At 46.6% G+C, this 23,972-nt stretch overlaps 3 protein-coding genes across 3 annotated transcripts in view; 1 reads left to right on the forward strand and 2 right to left on the reverse strand.

The window, feature by feature from the left end:
* Positions 1–251: 251 nt before the first annotated feature.
* LOC118792992 (V-type proton ATPase 116 kDa subunit a3-like) lies at positions 252–12,403 on the reverse strand. The gene is made up of 21 exons (XM_036550908.1): positions 12,196–12,403; positions 9,794–9,916; positions 9,576–9,654; positions 9,264–9,412; positions 8,769–8,864; positions 8,329–8,390; positions 7,906–8,032; positions 7,640–7,722; positions 7,281–7,374; positions 6,659–6,871; positions 6,044–6,194; positions 5,391–5,530; positions 4,114–4,271; positions 3,557–3,647; positions 3,266–3,384; positions 2,934–3,147; positions 2,538–2,648; positions 2,315–2,401; positions 1,926–2,046; positions 1,444–1,615; positions 252–1,149 (listed from the first exon to the last, which is right to left on the reverse strand). The coding sequence occupies exons 2-21, from the start codon at positions 9,908–9,910 to the stop codon at positions 1,056–1,058; spliced, it is 2,478 nt and encodes an 825-aa protein (XP_036406801.1). The 5' UTR covers positions 9,911–9,916; positions 12,196–12,403; the 3' UTR covers positions 252–1,055.
* An 870-nt stretch (positions 12,404–13,273) lies between these two features.
* Positions 13,274–20,549, reverse strand: LOC118792994 (pre-mRNA-processing factor 19-like). Its single transcript, XM_036550910.1, has 16 exons — positions 20,375–20,549; positions 19,723–19,872; positions 19,315–19,391; positions 18,632–18,773; positions 18,043–18,116; positions 17,521–17,586; positions 17,158–17,199; positions 16,926–17,000; positions 16,532–16,607; positions 16,257–16,366; positions 16,009–16,164; positions 15,658–15,727; positions 15,059–15,232; positions 14,883–14,965; positions 13,937–14,042; positions 13,274–13,718 (listed from the first exon to the last, which is right to left on the reverse strand). Exons 1-16 carry the CDS (start codon positions 20,391–20,393, stop codon positions 13,621–13,623), a joined length of 1,518 nt encoding a protein of 505 aa, XP_036406803.1. The 5' UTR covers positions 20,394–20,549; the 3' UTR covers positions 13,274–13,620.
* Positions 20,550–23,223: 2,674 nt separating this feature from the next.
* The window catches only part of LOC118792968, a 9,686-nt gene continuing 8,937 nt past the window's right edge, over positions 23,224–23,972 (forward strand). Inside the window, exon 1 of the mRNA XM_036550879.1 lies at positions 23,224–23,319. The gene's annotated coding sequence lies outside the window, so the exon portion shown is untranslated. The remainder of the gene's footprint in view (positions 23,320–23,972) is intronic.

Consider the following 23,972-nt stretch of genomic DNA (forward strand, 5'->3'; position numbering starts at 1 on the left):
ACAGAGATACACACGCGCACACACACACACACACACACACACACACCACGCCTCCAACGCCATTACCGATCCATGCAACAGTGTAAATACAACTCAGAGCAAAGGGCAAACGTGCTACTTCACATGCAAAGCCATTTACTACTTGAGAAAGAAAATATATTTTTTAATGGAATTTATTTTCATTAATTACAATGACAGTTGAAATGGACCACAGGAGGACTGATGTGGTTATCTTCACAGATACTGCCATCTTTGTCTTTTGTCTTTTGGCCATTTATCAGTGATACTGCAACTGTTGCATGCTGAATAGAAGCTCATCTTTAATTTTACACAGGAGTGATATGGCGGGGAGAAAAAAAAAATTAAGGCTGTTTTCAAAAAGATTCCGCTTCATCACAAAGCTAAGCTTCCATTCATTTAAGACACCAAAAATACTGTTCTGGTGTTTCATTTCTAAAGGCCTCCTCTGCAAATCTTTCAGATATAAGGCTCTCCCTTTTTATAATCAAATCTGTCTGCTTAATATGTTTAGTGCTGTTCCCTTGAGGAAAACTGAACAATCTACTGTCTATCCGGTCTGCCAACTTCCTGGCTTAAGGACTTCAATTTAGCATGTACTGAGGACAAATTCCACCAGGGGTCGCCAGACCCAAAGGCTTTCCTGAGTAAACCTGAATGCATGCAAACCACACATGAAATTCTGGGAAACAGAAACAAGCACCCCTCACTCTGCAAATTATGTTTAATGTGAATCCAACCTGACCCAAACTGAAAACACATAAAGTATTAAAAAAGAAAAACAGAACAGGCGTAAATGTAAGAATCTCCATTGTCATCCCAGGACCGTTCACGGGTATTTCTGTGGGTAAAACAGATGACTGATCACTGTGTAAAGAAGTGAGTTTCGAACAATATAAAAATTCAGTGTCCAAAAAAAAAAAAAAAAAAACAACAAAAAAAGAGCAATCGATGTGAAGTGTGTGGTGGATCCCACATGATTATAAGTGCGAAAAAATACCTACTCTACTCATCTCACCTTTATTTGGCAACCATTATTAATTGGCTAATGATGTATTTATGATGGAGGCAAATGAGAAAGGGTTGAGTTTGTAGCCTGAACCACTGTAGAACTTGTTCTGAAATTCCACCCTGAGAAAGAGAATAAAAAAAAAAACATTCATGTAATATTCATGAGGGAAGAAAAACATTTAAAAAGGCATAAACAGAACCATTGTAAGCTTCTGCTGTGCTGTTCCTCATTGAGAGCATTCATCAATAATAAGCCGTGGGGGACAGGGTCCTGGGTTCAAATGCCAGGGAGAGCACTAATACCCTGGAGGCTGGTGCCACACCTAAACCCCACGGCACTCGGGTCAGGTCCTGTGCCCTAAACGCCCCCTCCGCCCCGCGGTGATAACAGCGCCGGCCCGTGCGCGCTCTCACCAGTGCAGACGGAGGGCGTGCAGGAAGGCCGACAGTCCCTCCATGACCAGCAGGATGGAGACCGTCAGCACGGCGAAGACGGAGAAGATCACGGCCAGCACCACCGAGCCCACGTAGCCTTGCCAGGAGAAGGAGCTCCTCATCACCATCACCCACAGCACCTCCGACAGCTCTGCAAAAAAAACAGCAGCAGCAGCAGGCTCACGCAAAGTCTGCACCAGGCAGAGAGAGAGAAATCACATTTACACTGCATTACATTATTACCATTTAGCAGACACTCTTATCCAGAGCATTTTTTGCATGCAACTGTAGCATTAAAGAATACTACAACAAATCAATTCTTGGTTATAAAGTTCCTTGGCAAATACCAGGCGAATAGTGTACCATAACATAATGCTCTATACAGAGAGCCAATCCATATATGCCGTGAGACAGACAGAGGAGGGGGCCGCTGAGGACTCCGTGTTGCTATGGTGACTCACGAGCATGCGCGAGGCTGAGGGCCCATAGCCGCAGGTAGGAGGCGGTGTTGGAGATGCAGCCCAGGCAGTACTCTATGGTGTGGATGGCCTGGTGCATGAACACCTCCGACATGTCAAACTCCTGCAGCACAGTGAGAGAGAGCGCGAGAGAACATACAGGGTGGCACGTATGTGAGAGAGGATGAGAAAGAGGTGAGATAAGTGTGTGTGTGTGTGAGAGAGAGCGAGCGAGGGAGGGGGAGAGAGAGAGAGAGAAAAGGAACGAGAGAGAGAGAGAGAGAAAGTTTAAAGGTTAATTTCTCTTTTTTATGCAGAGTTCTTCAAGCATTTCACAGACAGGAACCCATGAACAGGCCTCTTTCACTCCACTTCTCCCTCCTATCTCTCACCTCCTCCTCCCTCTGTTCCCCTTCCTCGACATCACCCAGAAGAGCGTTGATGGAGCCATTTTCTGCCAGCAGAGGGCGCCGCGAACCCTGGCAGAAATATTGTTACGAAAATATGAATTATGTGAAGTCCTCGGAAAATAATAATCAGATCAAACTGTTAACCGCTTTTTGTTGTAACAATAAACTACAATTTGCACACGCACACTAAGTATCCAACACGTACCCTGCGGCGAGACCTCATCTTGTGTGTGACGAGGAGGAAGATTGGCTTTCCCAGCAGTAAGACCGGTACTGAGCACAGAGCCAAAATGACCAGCACCATCTGTACTATCGTCTACAGAGAAACAGAGAGAGGGTTAGGGTTAGGCACACAGAGAGAGGAGGCTGAGATGGTGCTGTACAGTAAAGACACGACAGAATGAGTGACAATACTACACACACACACACACACACACACACACACACACGCATGCATGCTCGCATACACTAACACATGTGCAGTCTATCACAAACACACGCACCTCTCTTTCTCTCACACAAAAACACAGGCGCACACACACACACACACACACACACACACACACACACACACACACACAAGCCCTGCAGGACGTCTCACCTGTCCAGTGTACAGCGGGGGGTTGTCTGCGTTCTTTGCGAAAAGGAACATATCGATGAAATGGATGAGGATGCTGGGCGCTTCTTCTGACTGCAGGGGTCCGTATGCAATCCATTTGTACACCACCATAAAGACCAGGTACCCAAAGAGACAGAGCATGAAGACCAGCTCTGGGATCAGCACCAAGAAGATGCTGCTCACATCCCGGAAGTGTCTGCAGAGACAGGAAGGGAGACAGCGCCGTAGGTCCCGACAGGCCTCTGGGAAAAAGCCTCAGCAAAGAGGTGAGGAGACCGAAAAACAGGCAGGCACACAAACAGAAGCATACTAACATGTAGTTGAAGAAGGACAGGCAGACTCCGAAGGTCATGTGTATCACGCCGATGATCACAGACATCTTCATCTTGTAGGAGTTGAGGAAGGTCAGGTGATTATTGGCCAACCTCCAGATCTGAGAGACAGAGATGGGGAGGGGAGATTAATATTCTTCATTTGTTCACAATTTACATGGTTCATTTCACATGATTTTTTATCTTTAATTTAATAATTTCTTTAATTGGCTAACTAACATAACCCACACAAGTAAAACAACCAATAAGAATAATGACGTAAAGAGGACATACGGGGTCAATGCCGAAGGGATAAGGGCCTTCAAATACTCCTTTTACAGCGGGGTCCAGACTGAGGAACTGGTTATCTCGCAGTGTCTGATCACTGAGAGACAGATAAAACAGAGGTCTCAGTTTCAGAATACAAACATAAACCTACACGCAGGAAGAAGGAGAGTATGTGGAAAAGCAAAGCACTGATCACCAGGACAATTTGTGTGTTTGTCAGAGACTGCACTTGTGTGCGAGTGTGCGTGCGTGTGTTCGTGTGCTGGTGAGTGCGCATCTGCATATGTGTGCATGTCTGTGTGTGTGTGTGTGTGTGTGTGTGTATGTGCATGCCTGTGTGTATGTGTGCGCTTGCGCCTGTGTGACTCTGTGACTGTGGGCCACCTGACTGAGCATAACTGACTGACGCACATTCTTCTCTGTGCGTTTGTGTGCGTGTGTGTGAGAGACAAGGAGACAGAGAGAGACAAAGTGTGTGTGCATGTGTGTGTACACTTGTATGCATGCTTGTACACGCCTGTGTGTGTGTGTGTGTTTGTGTGATACGCATGCAGAGGCGGTACCTCCAGTTGTAGTGCTGAAACATGGGCTGCAGGTGCCAGCCGGAGGCGAAGGGGCTGAGGCCGCGGCTGAAGCACTCGTTGTAGACGGCCCCCGTGTAGATGGAGAAGAGGCCCATCAGCAGGATCAGATACCGGCCCCCAAACATCATCTTCCAGATCTGACAGAGGGGCGGGGACACAGTGCGACTCGTTCCCTTTCTTTGTAATTAAGTGAAAATAAGGTCCCTTCTGTATGCGCTTTATACATTGGGATCGGATTTCACACATCCTCTCTATAATCAAATGAGATAGCAGCACCACAAGATGGCCACCATGGGCACATGAGAGATTGTGGAGATTGCCAAGAATATCCAATCTCGCAGGACCTGGCCGTGATCTGATCCCAGGACGCATTTTAAGACCAGGAGTAGATGGGGTATAAAGGAAGCACCACACAGCACATTACATTACATCAATGGATCCAAGCTGATTGGGAAGTGTCTTATGCTGTGCATAACACAACCCATGAGGACAAAGCACATGTAAAGGACTAATGCATTCTCAAGAGGGACGGCGCTTTCAGTTGTAATGACATGCAGCACACTAAAGGGGTCTCCTAGAAGCGGGGAGACTGTGGTTCTGAAGAAGCAGTCAGTTCCGTCACAGCTAGCCTTTCCTGGCTCAAAATAAAATGCTGAAAATGTCTGTGAGAGGAAGTGGCTAGCGTAACCTAATTGTGTGTTGTGTGTGTGTAGAGGAGACCAAACACAAAATGAGATTATTCTAGCCACTTCCTCTACAGCCATTTCCAGCATTGCATTTCGAGCCAGGGAAGGTTAGTCGTAACATACAGGGGCTCGTCCGGGATTTGCTCTGTAAGGACAGCTGGCGTAGGATTGTTCTGGCCTTTGTTATCTGCTGGAAGCCAGTCATTGGACTACTGCTACGGCGGCATCGTTTTTAATTAAAAATAAACTAAACTGAGCAAATTACCGCTGCAGCTCTGGTGGCTGCGAAGCCCAAAGGACAGAGCTCTGGATGTTTCAGGCAGAGCTCTCGTAAGGAGATCCCCAGAGTCAGGCGATGCACCTTTGTTGCCTTGGATTGGGAGGTCTGCCTGGTGCCACTTTTTGGGTTTGTTTGCTTTCCACGCATTCACAACACAATAAAGTTGCACTAAGTTTACAGCCATTTTTGTCATGGTTTTTGAGGAGCCAGGGAATTCAGACGTAACAGCTCACAGACAGCGGCGTCACTGGTTTACATTTGGGAGCGGGGGCGTCGGGCGAGGGGGCTACCTCATTAGTGTTGCTCCTCAGTTTGGGGTCCTTCTCTTCCAGGACCATCCAGAGCGCTGCCAGGGTCATGAGGAGGCCATGCCCCACGTCCCCAAACATGACCGCAAACAGGAAGGGGAAGGTGATGATCGTATACACCGCTGAGAGAGAGAGAGAGAGAGAGAGAGAGAGAGAGAGAGAGAGACAGAGAGAGAGACCAAGAGAACGAGTGAGATGCAGACAGACAGAGAGAGCCAGTGAATGAGTGACACAGAGAGACAGAGGGAGAAACAGTGAATGACAGAGAGAGAGAGAGAGAGAGAGAGATAGAGAGAGACAGACAGACAGACAGACAGAGAGGGGGGGCAGTGAATGAGTGAGAATGAGAGTGAATGAGTGAAGCAGAGAGAAAGAGCGATGGAAAAAGGGAGTGATAGAGATGCAGACAGAGAGAAACAGTGAATCGGGGAGAGAGAGGGGGGGCAGTGAATGACAGTGAGAGTGAGAGAGAGAGATAGAGAAAAACAGTGAATAGGTGAAGGAAAGAGAGAGGTGGAGAAAGGGAGTGGTAGAGAGCAGACAGAGACAGATACATTGCGTGGTTATCAGTGAGACACAGCTGGACAGGGACAGAGAGACAGGGTGTGAGTGAGACGGCAGAGAGGCACTCTCACCGGGGTTGACTTCTCTGTAGCTGGCCACTCCGTACGCATCCACTATGCTCTGGAAGCCAGCAGTGAAAGAGTTGGTGGCAAAAAGCGTTGGGGGTGAGGTGGCGGTGGGCAGGCGGTTGTAGAAGGAATCCACCCCACTGCCACTCTTCCTCTGTGAGGGCGGGAGAGAGGCGGAGCTCATGATCCACACAGCCAATGAAAACGCAGACCCACTGTCTCCTGCCCACCTCCCCCTCTCCCTCTCTCACCCCCCCCTCACCCCCCCTCCCCCTCTCCCTCTCTCACCCCTCCCTCTCGCAGGGCGCTCTGTAGGATGGGCAGCTGGCTGACGGGGTATGAGGTCACCTCTCCCTTTCTCCTCCCTCCCTCTCCGTTCCCCCCCTCTCTCACCCCTCCCTGCCTCTCCCCCCCCCCCGCACCCTCCCTCCCTCTCTCACTTCCCTTTCCCCCCCATTCTCTCACCCCCCCCTCCCCCTCTCCCTCACCCTCCCCCCCCCTCTCTCTCTCACCCCCCCCTCTCTCTCACCCCTCCCTGCCTCTCCCCCCCCGCACCCTCCCTCCCTCTCTCACTTCCCTTTCCCCCCATTCTCTCACCCCCCCCCCCCCCGCGCTCACCCCACCCACACCCAGGGCGCTCTGCAGGACGGGCAGCTGGCTGACGGGGCACCAGGCCTCGGCGATCAGGCACTTGTCGGTGACGGACGGGCTGCAGAGGTTCAGCACCATCTGGACCGCCTTGCTCTTCTGGACCCGGACCTTCCACTGGGGCAGCACCGCCACGGCGCGGGCCAGAAGCTGCTGCAGGTACTGCTCCGTCTGGGACAGCACCTGCGGGGAGGGGCGAGGGGGGCACGCAGTCACATCTGCTTCATCGGAACTCTGACACTTTGCAAGATCAGAGTTAAAGCTGAGCTTCTGCACGGCGGGAAAGAATTCAGGTCGAGACAGATGAAAGCATACATGAACAGAACAGCGCTCAGTCCTACGAAATTCTCACCTACACACAGGCAAGGGCTGAATAAGGTTCCAGAAGTCATGCATAACATTACATTACATTGCATTCATTTAGCGGATGATCTTACACAGAGCGACTTCCAGCACAAGAGAACAGACGCGTATCCACTCAAACTGAATGGGCAACAGTGCAGGTACAACGTAACACTTCTCTATGGAGATGTGACTTAAGCGGGATAAAAAGTGGCATTTGGAGGGAGAGCAGGGTTCCCGCTCCTTTTACCGTTTGGATGTCTTCAATCCTGCCCTCCAGCCCACGCAGGATCTCCGCCCTCTCTGCCGTGCTTTCAGGATACGCAAAGGTGTGTGTGTGGAAGCTGCATGTGAAAGTGTGTGAGACAGGGAGAGTGTTAGAGAGAGTGTGTGAGCAAGAGAGTGTGTGTGTGTGAGCGAAAAAGTGTGAGAATGTGAGGGTGTGAGCAAGAGTGTGAGAGAGGGAGTGTGTGTGTGAGCGTATGTGTGGGGGAGGCAGGTAAGGAGAGAGGTAAAAGACTGAGCAACATGGTGCACATGCATTGTTAAATATAAATATCTATCAGAAATCATCATCAATGGCTGATAAAAACTGAGCAGTCCACCTACCAATCGCAGATCTTCTTGACTTTCTGACCAATCTGATCGCCCCAATAGGAGATGAGGAAAACTGTCCACTGCACCATCTCACCCTGGGATAGGACGACAAAGTGTCAGGCGGTCAAGAAAGGGCCAATGATCTACTCTTTTCTACTTTTCTACCCATTCATCACCTCTGCCTCCACATTTCTCCACTCTCAAAGCTCAGTTAAAGTTATAACAAAAGTTTTTCCATAAAAATAAAAATGATTACAACAAAATCAAAAAAATCTCACAGTGTCTGGCAGTTCCAGTTTCTCCTCCATCTCTCGAAAATCCACTATGATGTAACCCCGGCATGCTCTCCATAGCAACCGTTCGAAGGCGGGGGCCTTCCAGGGATGGACTACACCCGCAACAAAACTGCAACCAGAGGCAGAGGGCAAAGGAACAGGGTCACACAGAGAGAAAGCACTGAGCGAAAGAGAGGGGGACGACAAACAGTCACTGACATCATTTTTGATATTAAAATCTCACTGCAAAAAATAGGAAGGATAACAAATACCACCACCGTAATAAAGTCATTTGATGTAATGTAATATTGTTGCCACTGACTGAGTGGCAACGGTATTACATACAGACACACAGACAGAGACTGAAAAAACACTAAGATATGGAGAGTCTAACACATGGCTGAGGCATTGACCAATCACTCTCACCTGAGTCGAATATCCTGTCTGTTGTCCAGTAAGCCCGAAGTCTCCAAGGTTGGGGGAGGGGCCTAGGTGGAAAAAAGGGGGGAAATTATTGTACATATCCAATAACAGAAATGCAGGTTAGCTGAATGTAAACATGGTCAATACAAAAAAATCTTGAGATGGCTATGCACATTTACAGTTTTCTGTCCAAGAATTTTCCCAAGACAATTCATCACAGATTATTCAGAACAGGTAGCCTTCTGTGGTCCTGTGCCCTTCACCTCACTCACTGGAATTTCCATGCATGTTTTGACATGTCTCCATATCACTCAGACTGAGCCTGCTGCTGTAGTTTCAATTTCAGGGAAGCCACAGCCCAACTCTCTCTCACACACACACACAACCATTGTACATGCTGTACTGAACTGAAAACAGGGCAAGCTGGGAGTTGTAGTTCTCACCTGTGAGGCAGTGAGGGAGTGGGTCTGTGTGAGCACTCCCCGGTACTGGCTCAGCTGGGTCAGCTGGGCTCGGAGGCTGTCTCTGTTCTTAGACACCTGAAGAGAGAGTTACCACACACACCCATTGGTCAATTGTCACACTACACCAGAACCACACCCCCTCACTGGCAGAGCCTATGAACATGCATTACATTACATGCATTTAGCAGATGCTCTTATCCAGAGTGACTTCCAGCACAAGAGAACATAAGCGCATCCATTCAAGTTAAATGAGCAACCAGATGATCAGACCAGGCTAACAACACTCACAGACCAGAAAGTATGAGCATAAGCCCCACCAGAAGTTAACTTGTGCAACCTGACTAGGCAACGGAAGCCAAGTATACTACATCAAAATACTACATGTAAAATGAACATCAAATCCAGGTGTTAGGGGGGCGGGGATGCCAAAAAGAAGTGTATTAACCCCCCCAAACCACCACCACTCCAACCAACCTCTTTCAGCTCCCTCGCTAGCCTCTCGCTCTCCTCCTCAATAGTCAGCAGCTCTCTCGGCTGGGGGGCTGAGGGGGCGGGGCAGGGGGGTGGCAGCGGACCCTCCAGGGGCGGTGACAGGGACCGATTGATCTCCTGTTCCAGGATGGCTGAACAGGGGGAGGGGGGGAGGGGACACAGAGGCAGAGAGAGACGGGGGGTAGGGGGGTGGGGGAGAAGAGGATGGTGGTTAGCCTGACAGCGAAGTTCAAACAGAATAGGCCTGTGGCACTAAAGCTGCACAGAGAGGGTGAGGGGCACAGAGGGACTCACAGAAAGTCTTCTCCATCTCTTCACACCGCCTCACTTCACCCACAAACTTCCTTTGAAATGCATTGACATTTGGGTTCAGCTGAGAAAGAGAGAGAGAGAGAGAGAGGGATTTAAGATAGCTTGTGCGCACAAAATAAAATCACTTTAAAAATAGCTTTACCGGAATCAAAAACACTAACGAGTTGTAAAAAATAAATAAGTAAATAAAAAAAGCTCACATCTCTAAATTCGACCAATCCCAGCTCTCCCAGTTCACTGACACAGTTGTAAGCCGATCCTGATTGGAGAAAGAGCTGCACAAGACACACCTCCTCACTGCGAAACAGTGCACCCATTGTAGCCTGAGAGACAAAGGAGGGGGGGGGGGGGCAGAGACAGATGCATAATCCATGTGATTCACTCTCATTCTTTTTCCAAATTTAACTTTTTTTGGCAGGAAAATGTGAAACACGCAGACAGCAACACGCGCGCGTGCGCGCACACACACGCGCGCACACACACACACACGCGCACACACACGCGCGCACACACACACACGCGCACACACACACGCACGCACACACACACACACACAAAGTGACACTACATGTGCAGAGCTGAGAATCTTACACAGTGGCTAAATTGGAGTCAGCTGCAGCTGAGAGATCCAAGCCCCGAAATAACAAAATGCCTGACCAGCCCTGCAGACTAGCGCACAAAAAGAGCTAGACCTGGAGGTCTGGCGTACAGTCACGGGCCTGAAATCCAGCCATCCGCAGGGGAACACCTGGCCCCTCCACACACAACCCTACAGACAGCGCAGCCAGCAGTACAACAAAGCAACGGCGGAACTGGAAACTCGAGGGCCTACTGCACTCCTGAATGAGGCACGAATGTCTTCGATAAAAATCCAGCTGCTTAAATTAATAATAAGAAAATGTGAGTTATGCAACTTGCCCCGGTTAAAGACATGCACTGGACGAATAATTGCAGATTCCAAAATTCCAGCAACAAAACAGAACGGAGGTCCTTGTACTTGTTCTTATGGAGGTAATGTGAAAATGGCAGCGTGTCGCAACATATGGCAAAGAGCACTGTTATCATATTAAATTACACTGTGTCCAATGATTAGCCAATGATCCCCTGCAGAATGGAAACCAATGTTCCTCATTCTTCTCTGAGACAAAGATTTAAGAAATCTAGGAAACTCCACATCTGTACTTTCCACAGCTGCACTTCCTGAAAGACTTTCACAAAGATCACATTGTCACTGTTAATACCTTACTGGACAAGGACATATTCAGTTTAACGGAGCTCCTACTCATTGGACTCTGACAATGCATATCTAGCGATGTACTATGACCACGTACATGCGATTCCCTTACTGCATTCACTTAAGCGTGTTCCTTCAATACTACGTTAATCTGAACATAACAGCTTGAGCATCGGCTGTTAGTTCTGCTGATACTGGTTCTTGGAGACGTGTTTGCTCTTATGTAAATTGTGTAAATACCTTTCTTCTAAATTGTATATTCATATTGTATATATTCAGCTGAGCCCCTTGAACAAATAATTATCACGGACAAGTTCTCAACTTTGCCAGTGATGACTTTCGTTTCTGTTGAGCTGGGCACAGAACAAGTAACAGTACAAGTATTTAAGCTTCATTTAGACAGCTGCGCCGAATTTGTTGAAGAGGCAGACAATAGCAATCTTATACTGAACAGACTATACTGAACTATACGGCAAAACAGCTCATCGCATTATTTCACAAACCCGACGAGCTAAAGGTGGCCACTCTCAGTATCCCGTTAACAACCAGCAAACTCCTCTCAAACTACGACGGTGTATAGACCACCTTGATTAAACTGAGATGGGAGGAAACCCAGATACACTGTGTCCCCCCAGGACCAGGTTTGAGAAATACTTACCTAAACCATATTTACACGCTAGGTGTAAATCACTTCCATGAAAGTGGTGCTGGCTAACGACGTCAACTTGACTTACCTGGATTTTCCAGGTAAACAGGTGGCTATCAAACTAGTGGTTTGAATGGTTCCATTCATCACTATGTGATTTACTAACGTTGTAACAGCTAACTAATGTTGCGTTCACAAGCAAAAATTGCATCAAAGATGTTCGCCAAAGTATCTAGTCAGTTAAATAGGAGGCCATGTGATTGAGAGCGAATAGTTTCACTTTAGTTTCTGTTGGCTGCTTCGGGTTCAAGCAAAGCTAACGTTAGCTAACTAGCTAGCTGCTAAAATCTAATGAAAGGTAGCTAGCTAACCAACTAGGCAACATTATTTAAGTGGTCATACATGTTTCTTTCGATTACAGCTGCTAGACACCTAATCGGAGACATGAAAATCAAAACATATGACATAATAATGTGGTTTGCTAACTGAACATCAAAACCACAGTTCAACCTCTCTGGGTAGTTATCTCTGGCTAACGACAGAGCTATCGTTTTCTGACGTTAACGAATTAGTTAGCCGGCTAGCTGACTCGTTATCTTCATTGACAAGACAATTTTAGCATTTCAGCACAGCTTTTTAAACAGTGTTTCCATGGTGGAATCGGAGATGATCTGTGGGATAGCTAGCCATCTACAAGGTAATGTTAATTTAAGGCGACTTACCGCTGTGGATGAACCTAGCAAGCAATCCCAGCAAGCTGCCTTTAGAGATAGCTAGCAAAATCTTCAACTTTTCCGTCCTGTTAGCAGATCCTCTGGACAAACTCCCAACGTTAATGCCACCGGCGATGCAACGGTATGCAGGAGGGAAATCATGCAAGGGGACTAACTTGGTAACGAAGTTAAGACGGGGGAAATGTGTCTCTTCATGACTCACTCACTTCCTGTTTTTGGGCGGCAGTCACGTTACTTTACCCTCCCTCACGTGATCCGCTGACGATTTCGTTTTGTGCTCTCTGAGATTGACACTTCTACAGTTCCTCATTAAAATATCAATTAAAGTGTATGGAAACCTTATTCAAACCCTATGCACAACGCAGAAGCGTCTTCTATCAGTGTCGGTTAGATTATGAAAAGTTCCACGTATCTGTCACGTTGGTGATGCAGTGAGCCTGCTAACAATTAGTTTTTCCTCAGTTTGCGATATACCTAATAGAGATTTCACGTTTTCACGCACACGTTGATACGGTGGAGCCATGCAATTCACTTCAACCGTACAGAACGTCACTAATCAGACTGGCAACTAAAGACATAAGGTCACAAAGGCACTGCATTTTAAGCAAGTTACACATTTTGCACCTGTACAACTTGTCTGGGTTGCGTGTCACCTCTTCAGGAGCAGAAGAGGGTTCATGTTTGGCTCATGGTGGCAAAAGCAAAAGTCTTGCTCAGTTCATGTTGTGTTTGCTGCTTAGACACATACACTGATCTCGCCTGCCCCACCAGTAGACATTTGCAAAATGCAGTGGATTTTTAAAGCCTTTATTGGGATCCAAGGTCAAACTTGGCACTGCTGTCTACAGATTACACAGCAAATTCAAGAGAATCCAAGGGTTGAGTGACAGTATTTGCTACTAATGCACACAGGGAGGCACGTAGGCCTCAAGATGGAGGGATAGGGAAGCAACCAGAGGCTGCTGAAAAAGAGCAAAAACAGAAGCCTCAAATCTGCAGAAACATAAGTTTTCAGGGAAGATTGGGGAAAACAAAGATGTACAATTAACATAACGAGAGGAAGCATGGAAAATGCATGGAAAGAGAAAGAGAGCTAAATTTAATGGGCCACAATTTTACAGCAACAGGGAAAGATATCCAAATTTCTGCACTAACAAACTACAAAACACTAAGATCCCTAAATTAAAAATGCATCACATTAATCTCTTGTGAAAGGGTGGAATGAAGGATGTCCATATTACAGAGAGTGCCTGCACTGTGCTCCAGGCTGACTGAACCACAGGGCAGGGTGGTGGAAAGTCCTCACTTCCCCCTATCAGTCATCAGTGTGCCGCAGAACCCAGACAGTCACAGGGTTCTTACAGAGCGCGGTGTCATCTGTCCTTCCTCTCTGCCACCTTCCGACCTTAAATCCTACAGGCTGTAGAACCTGAGGCTTCTGTCCATTCCTGCCGAGGTGAGGAACTGAGCATGCTCACCGAAGGCCACGCCCGTCACGAGGCCGGAGTGCTCTGAGCCAGGATGAGTGAGGGAGAAGTGTGTCACACCATGGAACATGCATGATTAATGCTTCATACAGGAACAATTATGGATATAGCCTATGGGCTACAACCACCAACCCCCCCCTGCACAAATTATGAAAAATATCATACATCAATACCATAACTGTGCTGCCAGTGAGCAGTAAAGCTCCAGATGGAAGGGGAAATAAATGCATGCAGAATCTCACCAGTAAAGTTAAGGATCTCGGACCACTGCTTGCAGATGTAGACTCTGATGTCAGACCCTCCCACTGCCAGGTAAGTCCCACTCTGGTCAAACACCAGTGACTTCACCTGCAGCGGGGGAAAAGAGAAAGAGGAACCAGGTCACGGGTGGCTGCATTTGCCACCACAGCTCTCACTGCATTGAGAACTGAATAAGGCAGATTATGCGGTTTGTTCTGCAATTTATTTAACTCAAATAAACTAATGGGATATATGAACTGATGTGAGGCACACTGGCAGACAGCCAAAACCCACAACCACAAGAACATGTTTATCTACTCCCTGTCAGAGAAAAATTAAATCCATGTATGCAGGTCAGAGCCCAGTTTTTTTTCTACTCTTATAACAGATTAAGCAAGGCAACCTACATTGTGTTTTACTGATAATTTTGTAACTCTATCTCCATGATGTTAGGGAAGTGGTGTCCTAAAACCTGCGCTCATATTCAGCCTCATGTGAGGATATCACCATCCTCCCTAGTGAGATGTTGCAAAGATCCATAACAAGTACAAAAAAAAAAAAAAAACAAGGTGGGAATGTTGTGCTTCATTACGAAAGTCAGATTAGGACAAAAAAAAACAGTTTCCAGTCAGTGATAAAAAAAAAAACCTTTGAGAACATTGGCTAATTGAAGCTCTGACAAAATATGAGCAGAGCAAGAGGAACCGGCTGGATCCTGCTTCTAGTTTCTAAAGCAGTGCTCTAAATCTGAGCGCAGGATTTGCCTGTCAAACATCTGCACAGCTTGTGTACGGAACACTGAGGGCAGTCTGCTTTGTGAAATGGAGATTTCACTTCAGTTTTCTGACCCCATCGCTATGCAACTTGTGACTGCCACACAGCCCCACACCTCACGTACACCCGGAAACACGATGGGATGTCATGTCACAGCACAGCACAGCACAGCACCTCATAGCTGCTGTCCAGAGTAATAGTCTTGAAATTCTTCAGTTTCCTCAGATCCCACAGCTTAAGGGAGCAATCCTGAGCCCCTGCAATAGACACAGGTCTTTAACATGTGCACAACACCCCTCCGATACAGGACTTCAGACACACTCAGCACAGTGGAGGTGCGGCACGCCCACCTGTGGCCAGGTAGTAGCCGTTCTCGGAGAAGGCAATGGCAGTGACGGGGCCGGAGTGGCCAGGGAAGTTGGCCACGTTGGTGCGCTCTTTCAGGTCCCAGATCTTAATCTGCGAGTCGGCGGTGCCCGTCCCGAAGATGAGGCCGTCAGGGTGGAACTGCGCGCAGGTCAGGGCTGCGGAGAGCAACACAGGGCCATCGGGACGAGAGCAAACAGGGGCAGACAGGCTGTCACTCCCAAGTTTTATTTACCCTCAACTATTCTTTTCAACAGTTATAACTGTAAAACTTGTTTGTATAAAATATACTAAGGGTTTTGACAGCGTTATGCATGATTGAGGGAAAACATTAATACCAAAAAGTGCTTTTCAAAGTATCTCAGTGTGGGTGATACAGCACATAGCCCCTCGCTGGGGAGGAGCCAAACCTCCCACAGACCCCATGGTGCTCCCAGAATCCTGTGCTCAGCTGCTGGTCTGAACAGGGGAGAGAGGGGTTTCCTGCTCCACCAGAGTGATCACCACTCACTTTCTCTCCCTTCTTTTAAACCGTTCTTAGAAAGTAGGGATTTACTTTTATGAGGAAAATGAGAGTATTTACCACAGCCAGCAGTTTCATCAGTGACCTTGGTGAGGACTCGGCCCGTCTGGATGTCAGAGAAAGCCCAGTACTGAGAGAGGGAAAGGGAGAGAGGAAGAGAGAGAGAGGAAAAGAGAGGGAGCAGGGGGGGGAGGAAGTGTTACTCTCATATTCCTTTACACAGTCAAGAGAAGACAGAATGTCCATTTCTCTCAACTGACAATCATTATGTCACATGCATGTGGGTACATGACTATGGCAGTGACCACAGGTGCTGCAGAGGAGGGGGAGGGTCCACTGTGTATTATGGGGAATACTGTACAGTAATATACATGAAAGTTTCAGAGGTGTGTTGGCTACTGTTGGACGTACCTGATCCTCGGAGGAGCTGAGCAGGTAATCCCCAGTTGCGTGGAGGGAGAGTCCAGTCACTCCCGCCTCATGAGCCCGGATCACCTGGACACAGTTCCCACCTGACACAGACCACACCCGGATAGTGCTGTCTGGGGAAGCGGAGAACACCACCGACTGGGAGGGATGGGGGGGGGGGGTGATTAGTGCACCACAGAATACCAATGCAGAGAGTGGAGAATGACATGTAAGAAGACTGCGTATTTCACCTGGGCAGGATGATAGATAACAGAGGTGACCTTCTTGGTGTGTCCCTTCAGAGTGGCCACAATCTGCTCCTCTCTCTTATCAAACACCACCACGTTCTTATCTGCCCCTCCTGTACACAGCAGAAGAGAGAGAGAGAGAGAGGAGAGGAAGGATTGGCTGGACACTAGAGTCTTCCCGCAATAAAAAAATGATATAGTGAGAGATTTCTCTCTCTCTCTGAGGACCCGAGAGAGACACAGTAAGGGCGGCAGGCGAGGGAGGGGTGGGGGCGCACCAGTGAGCACTTTGTTGGTGTCTGTAGGGCAAAGGTCCAGAGAGAGGATTCCAGGAACACTGGCGCTGTGGAGGCCCTGCAACAGAGAGACCACAGCTGCATTAGCATGTTCACAGACGCACACTGCATCACATGCATATACACTTCAAGCACAGCACACGCGCACACATCCCAAAGTCTGTACACCCACACACAATACAGCAGAACACATACACAGACAGCACAGTAGTAGACACTCACACAGCAAAGTACACACAGGAACAAGTAGAGACGCTTACAGCACAGCACAGCACAACACAGACAAACACACACAGATACACATACATACATACACTCACGCACGCACACCCGCAGCTCAGCCTGGTACAGAACACACTTCAGCAGGGACACTTACAGCATGAGATGCCACTTGTCGGTACTTGCTGAGGTCCTCGGCCCTCACCAGCTCTTCTGGCACCGTCTTGCCTCTCTGCCAGACAGAGGTAAAGAGAGTGAGGGTCGAGGCAGGAAGGGGTTAACCCAAACACTGTTTTTCACTGACAGGTGAAAGGAAACTAATCTCTGCAGTCGTAGTCAGATGGGAAACAGAGCCCAGCATCGTGCTGAGTGTTTCTGTATATCAATACCTTCTTTCTCTCGGTGGTCAGGACAGTGGCCTTGTCTTGCAGCTGGAGGGGGAGAGAAAGAGAGAGAGTTGAAGAAAGACCATGATCCTGTGAGTTCGGATGTCGACCAGCCATTCATCATACATGCGGTTTGTTCCACCGAAAGCCGTTCCAAGTGGCAGCACCTTCCTATAGTCCACTTTCACTGCCACTTGCCTTTAAACATTGCTTTTGGCACACAAGGACTAAGATCTTTACAAAAAACGCAAAGGTTTTGATTCAGTTAGTCTTTTCCCTATCTGTATATATCCACAGCAGTTTAGCAGTCACAGAATGGAGCATCTGTGGTGTGACAGGTTTCTGTGCCAGATCCAGTGTTCTTACCTTCTGTATGATCTCTGAGGTCATGCCCACCTGCTCACTCACTTCCATAGGCTCTCCTCCTGCACCCTGAGGAGGACAGGTGAGAAGAAAAGTCAGTCTTCTGCCCAAAACAGAAACCCGCCCCCTGTCATCACCGTGTGTGTGAAAGGAGAGCATGAGAGAGATGCTTTCCGCACTGACCCCACGCTTACACTGACACTGCTAGGGACTGCAAAGTCCATCCATCCAACAAAAGGCACCTCACTAAGGTGTGTGTGTGTGAGACAAAGATTTGTGGTACTGATCCTGGTATACCACAGTCCAGTCTGCTTTCCACGCTGAGTGTAATGTAATGTAACGTAATGAGTGGGCTACCCCCTCCACAGGTAGTGAGCTTCACCGATCTACCTGTCGAGCCACTACCTCCGCTTCCGTTTCATGCACCGGACCTCAGGGAGCTTCTGAGGCAGCGGCACACTGACGTTCTACTCTCTCTACCTCTCTCTCCACACACTGGGTGGCCCTCTGGGGAGACTGACTCACCGCAGCTGCCGGCTGAGAGGCGGGGACGGCCTGGGGCACCACCAGTCCTGCCTGGGGCTTCAGAGTGGCCAACGCTGTGGAGGGATTGGGGGGAGGGTCATACAGGTCATACAGCAACAGCACAGGTGAGCTAACCCTGCTCCACAGCTGGGAAAGGACAGGGTTCCAGAAACTATTGACAGCAGACCAAGTGTTTGTGAACCCCAAAAATAGGTGGATCTATCCCACGTTCTGAACATTATCAGCAGAGTGGCATAGTGGTAAGGAGCTGGGCTTGTGACCAACAGGTTGCTGGTTAAATTCCCCACTGGGCCACTGCTGCTGTACCCTTGGGCAAGGTACTTAACCCGGAATTGCCTCACTAAATATCCAGCTGTATAAATGGATACCATTGTAAAAATGGTGAACCTATGTAAGCTGGTCTGCATAAGAGCATCTAAATGCCCATAATGTAGGGTAATGTAATTTTCTGTCAAATTGCAGAGTCTTTCAACTGGTTCACATGAGTCAGTGATTGGCAGCACGCAGTAACTCCGCCCCATTACAGGGTTTGTCCCTGGCGCTTGTGGCGGCACCCCCCCATCCTCACCTTCTCGAGCGGCCGTCACCTCCTTGGTGAGGCGGGCGATGACCCTGCAGGCTGCGTCGTGCTGGTAGAGGGCGTGGGAGAGCTCCTGCCGGGTGGTCTGCAGCTGCTGCCTCAGAGTGAAGCTGTGTAGCATCACTGCATCCTGAGGGACAGAGATACAGCTGCTGACTGACTGGACCCAGCGAAACGCTCACAGCACACACGGGGGGGGAGGGGTTCCCGGGGGACAACACACACACACAGGACAGGACAGTACAGCACCTTACCACAGCAGTGAGAGAGCGCTACTACAAAGCAGTATAGCTACTACCTGGACACTGTAGAATACAACCACAGCAGTGAGAAAGCATTATTAAATCATGGTATAGTTAGTGCCTGAACATTGTAAAACAGTACAACAGTAGCGAGACAACATCATAACAACAGCATATAGTTACTGCCTAAACCTTGCAGAACACTACAACGGCACTGAGAAAGATTTATTACAGTACAACACAGCTAGTGCCTGGACACTGTAAAACAGTACAACAGTAGCGAGAAAGCAGTATTACCATGTAGTACAGCTACTTTGACACTGAAAAACGCTACCTCAGCAATGACAGAGAAGGTTAATACAGGACAGAACATGTGCAGCACCACAGTGGACAGTGTAGCACACAAACAGCACACTGACATGGACGTACCCACTCATCCTGCAGAGCCTTAAGAATGGCAGGAATACTGGTGGCTGAGGGGGCCTTGGGCCGGATAGGGTGCGAAACTGTGAAAGGTCAGAGGTTAGCCTATAAATATTGACACTTCCTACATATTAACACACTGCGATACAAGCACACATTAAAAACTACAAATAAAAATTAATTTAACAAAACGATAGCCCAGCTTCTTTTGTCTGTGTAAGAGAAACGTTGGGCTCAAGGTCCTTTGATGTAAGCGAATTCTACAATAATTCACGATGGGCCGCCGCAAACTCAAATCATTCATTAAAACGCATAGGGTTACAGACTACATTGCTGATTTGATAACCTTACACAATATTCCAGAAGTTAACACCATGCATAACCGTTTCCTTTCCCCGTGTGTCCCAATCTCACCCTTGATGTCGACCAGCTGCTCCTCGGAGAGCGGCTGTCCGGTTATAGGGTCTGCCCCATTCTCCGCGATGTACTTCTCGATCAGGCGGCGCTCGAACACCTGGTTGGAGACGGGCGACACGCAGGGGTGCTCCGGCACTTCATTGGAGACTAGATGGAGATTGCGTGGGGAAAAAGCACGAATAATTTACTGTGCTGTACTGTTGGTGTTCACAGGATCGCTAGCTTGCAACTTACTATAACTAGCTAACGTAACATTTTTTCTTCTTATTGAGACGGATTTGTAAGATGCCACTTTCGTTTGTGGTCATTATAATTATTTAGTAAGGTAGTTAGCAACTTTGGCGTGACTAAGTATGTTTTATGCTCAAAGATTTAAACGCTACTTGGCTAGCTGGAGTTAGGGATATAGATTTTCGTTTGCTAGGTAGCTAGCAAGCTACCTATGAGAGACAAAACACTGAATAAGGCGGAATGTTGATCGCAACCCGCATTATTAAATAAAACAATAGCATCGCTAAGTTAACTTGCTACTTAGTTAATATGGCTATATTAACTTAGCAAGCTAGTTAGTGTTCCAACGCATCCATTACTTTAGCTAGCTAGCGACTTATAGTGCACTTTTTAGAAACTGAGCACACATTCAACTTACTTGCACAAACTAAAGACATCTTCCAAAACCCGTTGCTTTTTGTGTAGCAAAATAATAGTACTTAAGAGTACACGTCTGCAGGCATCAAAGACACAGACGCGTCGATTTTCTTTTTTACGGTTTTAATTCAAAATTACTGAGCTAGTTATTTCGCTCCATTAAGATGATTTTGGGTATCGCTTTCCGCGTTTGGGTCACACACGCTGCCGTGCAGTTGCCGCTGACCCCCAAAGCATGCTGGGACAGTTTCTCGCACTCGAGTCCGCCCCTCTCTTCTCTCCGTGATTTACTACGGCTTTTTAGCATGGTATTTCACCGCCACCCACCGGAATGTAGCGAGATGTGAAGTCGGGTCTGAAGCAAATCAGCAAGGAACCCGGTTCAAGTGAGATGACCTGCAAAAGCCGAGGGCAGCGTGTGTTAACATGTCGCTTTGCCACCTCACATTTAATTAGCATGAGTGATCAAACTGAAAAAGACCAACCTGAAAACAAAAGTAAAACATTTTCAAATTAAGTCATACCATTTACTAAAGCTGGCTCAATGATAGTAATGCTGTCAAATATATTGTTATATATATTGAAATAAACATTTTACTACATCGTACAAAAATGCTTCAATGCATTGGTATCATTGATGTCAAAAGTATCACAATGACTGCTATGACAACCATAAACTGCTTGCAGTTGTGTGGTCATGTATGGTTTCTGTTTATCTCTTAAGTTACTGTTTGTTTCTGAATTTATTTCTTAAATTTTGGGATGTGTGTTATTATTTGTATTCAAATTCAAAACAATAGAGTCAAAACCTGCATGATCTGTAATATGACTGGTGTGGATCAATATCAGTAAGAATTAAGTTAAGTCTTGCTTTGTGCCCCAGCTTATAGAACTTGCATCTGGTAAAGCCACGTGATTTCCTATCATATAAATAGGAGTCTGATTTCTATGATCTGCAGTGCTTTATATCCTTCCTGGCAATACAATTACCATGTTCTGTTTCAATTGTGTGCTAGCTCGGAAATAAAAGGTCAGCTCAACAATAGCACATAGTTTCTGTCCAGCGCTTGAAGTTCCTCAGCTTTCAGAGAACACTTTCAGGGAAGAGCAATGGCAGGTAAGTAGTTAGTGTTTTTCAAACGTTTGTCATGTGTTTTAATGTGGAAATGTGATTTCAGGAAAGATAGAAAATTCTCATTTGCGTGGCCAGTTGTTCTTCTCAACTAAAATGACTCGATTAGGTAGTGTGGATAAGCATGTCCACACCTAAATTTGTAAATGAAATTAAAGTCTATTGTGACTATGATTATTTTAAAACAAGGCTTGAAACTTCTACTTTCTCACGCTGATTATCAATCTTCTACAATTCCTATGATTGCGACCATCAACAAATCTATGTGGACCAAAATGATACATGAAAATTATTCAAACTATTGTAAACTAGGCTCCGTATATGATAAAACACTGTAACAAACATATCCTATGGTACTGAAAGAGGTAAGCTGTCATCACTTTTTAGAGTGTGTGATCTGGTAATATAAGAGAAGAACACATTTAGGAAACCATGAAATGTATATTAATTGTTCATATAGTTATCATATAGATATTATAAACATTCATATCTGGTTTACATTTACATTTATTTATTTATCAGACGCTTTTATCCAAAGCAACGTACAAAAGTGCATACAGTAAGTATAGCGACAGTACGGGGACAGGATGTGTACAGTTCCACAATGAGACAGTTCTCAGTTGAGAGCAAGGTCTGTTTGAGGACACAGTACTGGTTTAATGAGTCCAAAGTAGAAATGACAGCTTTAGAATAATGAGTCATTTCTATCACTTGGCCAATTGAAGTGAAAACTGCTAGTCAACTAGGTTTAGTCAATGAAAATGTTTAATGAAAGCAAATCATTTGTATATCAAGTAATGTAGGGTGTTCATATCTTACAACAACCAACACTGTAACTGCAATTGACAGGACAGCTTTGGAATGGCTCACACAGACTCACACAAGCCTCTTTAAACCCAAAAATGTATCAGCTCGTCTTGTACACTTCTGTGTAACAGTCTCCTACGCTGTGATTTTTTTTTACTAAGATACACAAAGTTAATTAATGGAAGGAGATGTAATCCAAAGGGGTTAATTTACCTGGATCAAACCCATGACAATTTAAATACTTTACTCTATGTAGTTTCTTTTCTCTTGTTCATGGTCAACTAGGAAATTCATTCAGAGCAAGCAATTGTTTCCTAGCATAAAAGCTAGGCATAACTGCAGTATACGCTGTCTGTGAAAGCACATTGAACATAAATGGAATGGAATGGAATGTTTGCATAATCTACGTTATTTTAGACAAGATCAAATTTAAATTGATTCAGAGCAATTGTCACTGCATAAGTGAAGTCTTTCATAGTATGCCAGAACCATGCACATGTACACACTGTTTATGTTATAAACTGTTCTCAGAGAAAGGGGGATGGGTAAAAACTGGGTTTAAAGAGCTCTTCGAGTCCCGGATTTGTCATTTACATGGTGATGATTGTTTCATTGAACGCACTTGTTGATTACATTTTTGTCACCACTCCTTGAAAATCTGGTGCTTAGAGATGGTGTACTATGGTTTTCCTTTTTTCGTGTGGTAATACAATCCTAACAAGAGTGTCTTATATAAATAAGATGTGTTCAGAGGCAAAACCGAAAGACAGGCGTAAACCTTCCCGTAAAGCTGGGCCTGGATTGACCACATGTCGCTGTTGCGCAGTTTGCGTGAATTGGCATGCAGCCTAGCCAGCTAGGGGCGTGTCTGTACTCCTGGGCTAGTGACTCGCAGCATGATCGTGGGGTGTTTTGTGTCTCCGGCATCTTGGCAGTGGACGGTGTTCTTTTCCCCCCAGGAGGGGCTGTCTGCTCTCATTTGTTGTAATTTTACTTTTGTTGCAAAGGTTAGTGTCTTCTTACGTGACTCAAAAACTATTTTGTAGGAATAAAATGCATAGGCGAAAGATCAACGTAACAGAGACTTAAATTCATTGAAAAGTATGATGGATTTTTAGAGGGTGTGTGCACTGTAAAGACTTGGCTAGCTAGTTCACAAGCGTTCTCTTGCACTGATCGCCATTTTTTAAAATTAGCTAACATCTACAAGAACAAGCACTAACAATCAACTTAATCTAACAGTAGCACAATCAATAAACACCTCAACTTGCAAATGTTAGCTAGCGAACTGACGTATTTAGTTAACTAGCTGGCTAGCTATGTTTGGAGTGAGAGACTAGCATAATTGCATGAGAATGAGTGCGGTTGTTTTCATCGTAGCTGCATGACGCAAGCCGTGCGAATAAGGCGAACACAGGGAACACCGTATTGGTGTATTATTAGCTATATTGTCATGTTGTATGTGAACAGTCGAAAGAGTTTATTTCACTGCTTAGGTTTTCCTTCGAAAATGATTCGCCCCGATGGCGTATAGGGTCGAAGGCAAAGGAAATGCACCGCCTTTGAAAACGTACATTTTTGTGTTATCATGTAATATCACATGTAAATAGCGTCGTTCTAGCGTGAAACTATATTGCATTTGCGTATGATCAAAGACAGA

This window comes from Megalops cyprinoides, chromosome 18, assembly GCF_013368585.1.
Source record: "Megalops cyprinoides isolate fMegCyp1 chromosome 18, fMegCyp1.pri, whole genome shotgun sequence".
Classification (NCBI taxonomy): domain Eukaryota; kingdom Metazoa; phylum Chordata; class Actinopteri; order Elopiformes; family Megalopidae; genus Megalops; species Megalops cyprinoides.

What these genes read in the sequence shown, in the direction of transcription:
- LOC118792994 (XM_036550910.1), bottom strand. An exon ending in CGGCTACTACCTGGCCACAG is followed by an intron (nt 14,966 to 15,058) that starts GTGGGCGTGCCG and finishes TGTCTATTGCAG; the next exon opens with GGGCTCAGGATTGCTCCCTT. An exon ending in CTCTGGACAGCAGCTATGAG is followed by an intron (nt 14,043 to 14,882) that starts GTGCTGTGCTGT and finishes CCCCCGCTGCAG; the next exon opens with GTGAAGTCACTGGTGTTTGA.
- LOC118792992 (XM_036550908.1), bottom strand. Translation starts at nt 9,910, where the DNA reads ATGGGTGCACTGTTTCGCAGTGAGGAGGTGTGTCTTGTGCAGCTCTTT. An exon ending in ACTCCCTCACTGCCTCACAG is followed by an intron (nt 8,391 to 8,768) that starts GTGAGAACTACA and finishes TTTTCCACCTAG; the next exon opens with GCCCCTCCCCCAACCTTGGA. An exon ending in CCTCAGCCTCGCGCATGCTC is followed by an intron (nt 1,616 to 1,925) that starts GTGAGTCACCAT and finishes TTTTTTTTGCAG; the next exon opens with AGCTGTCGGAGGTGCTGTGG.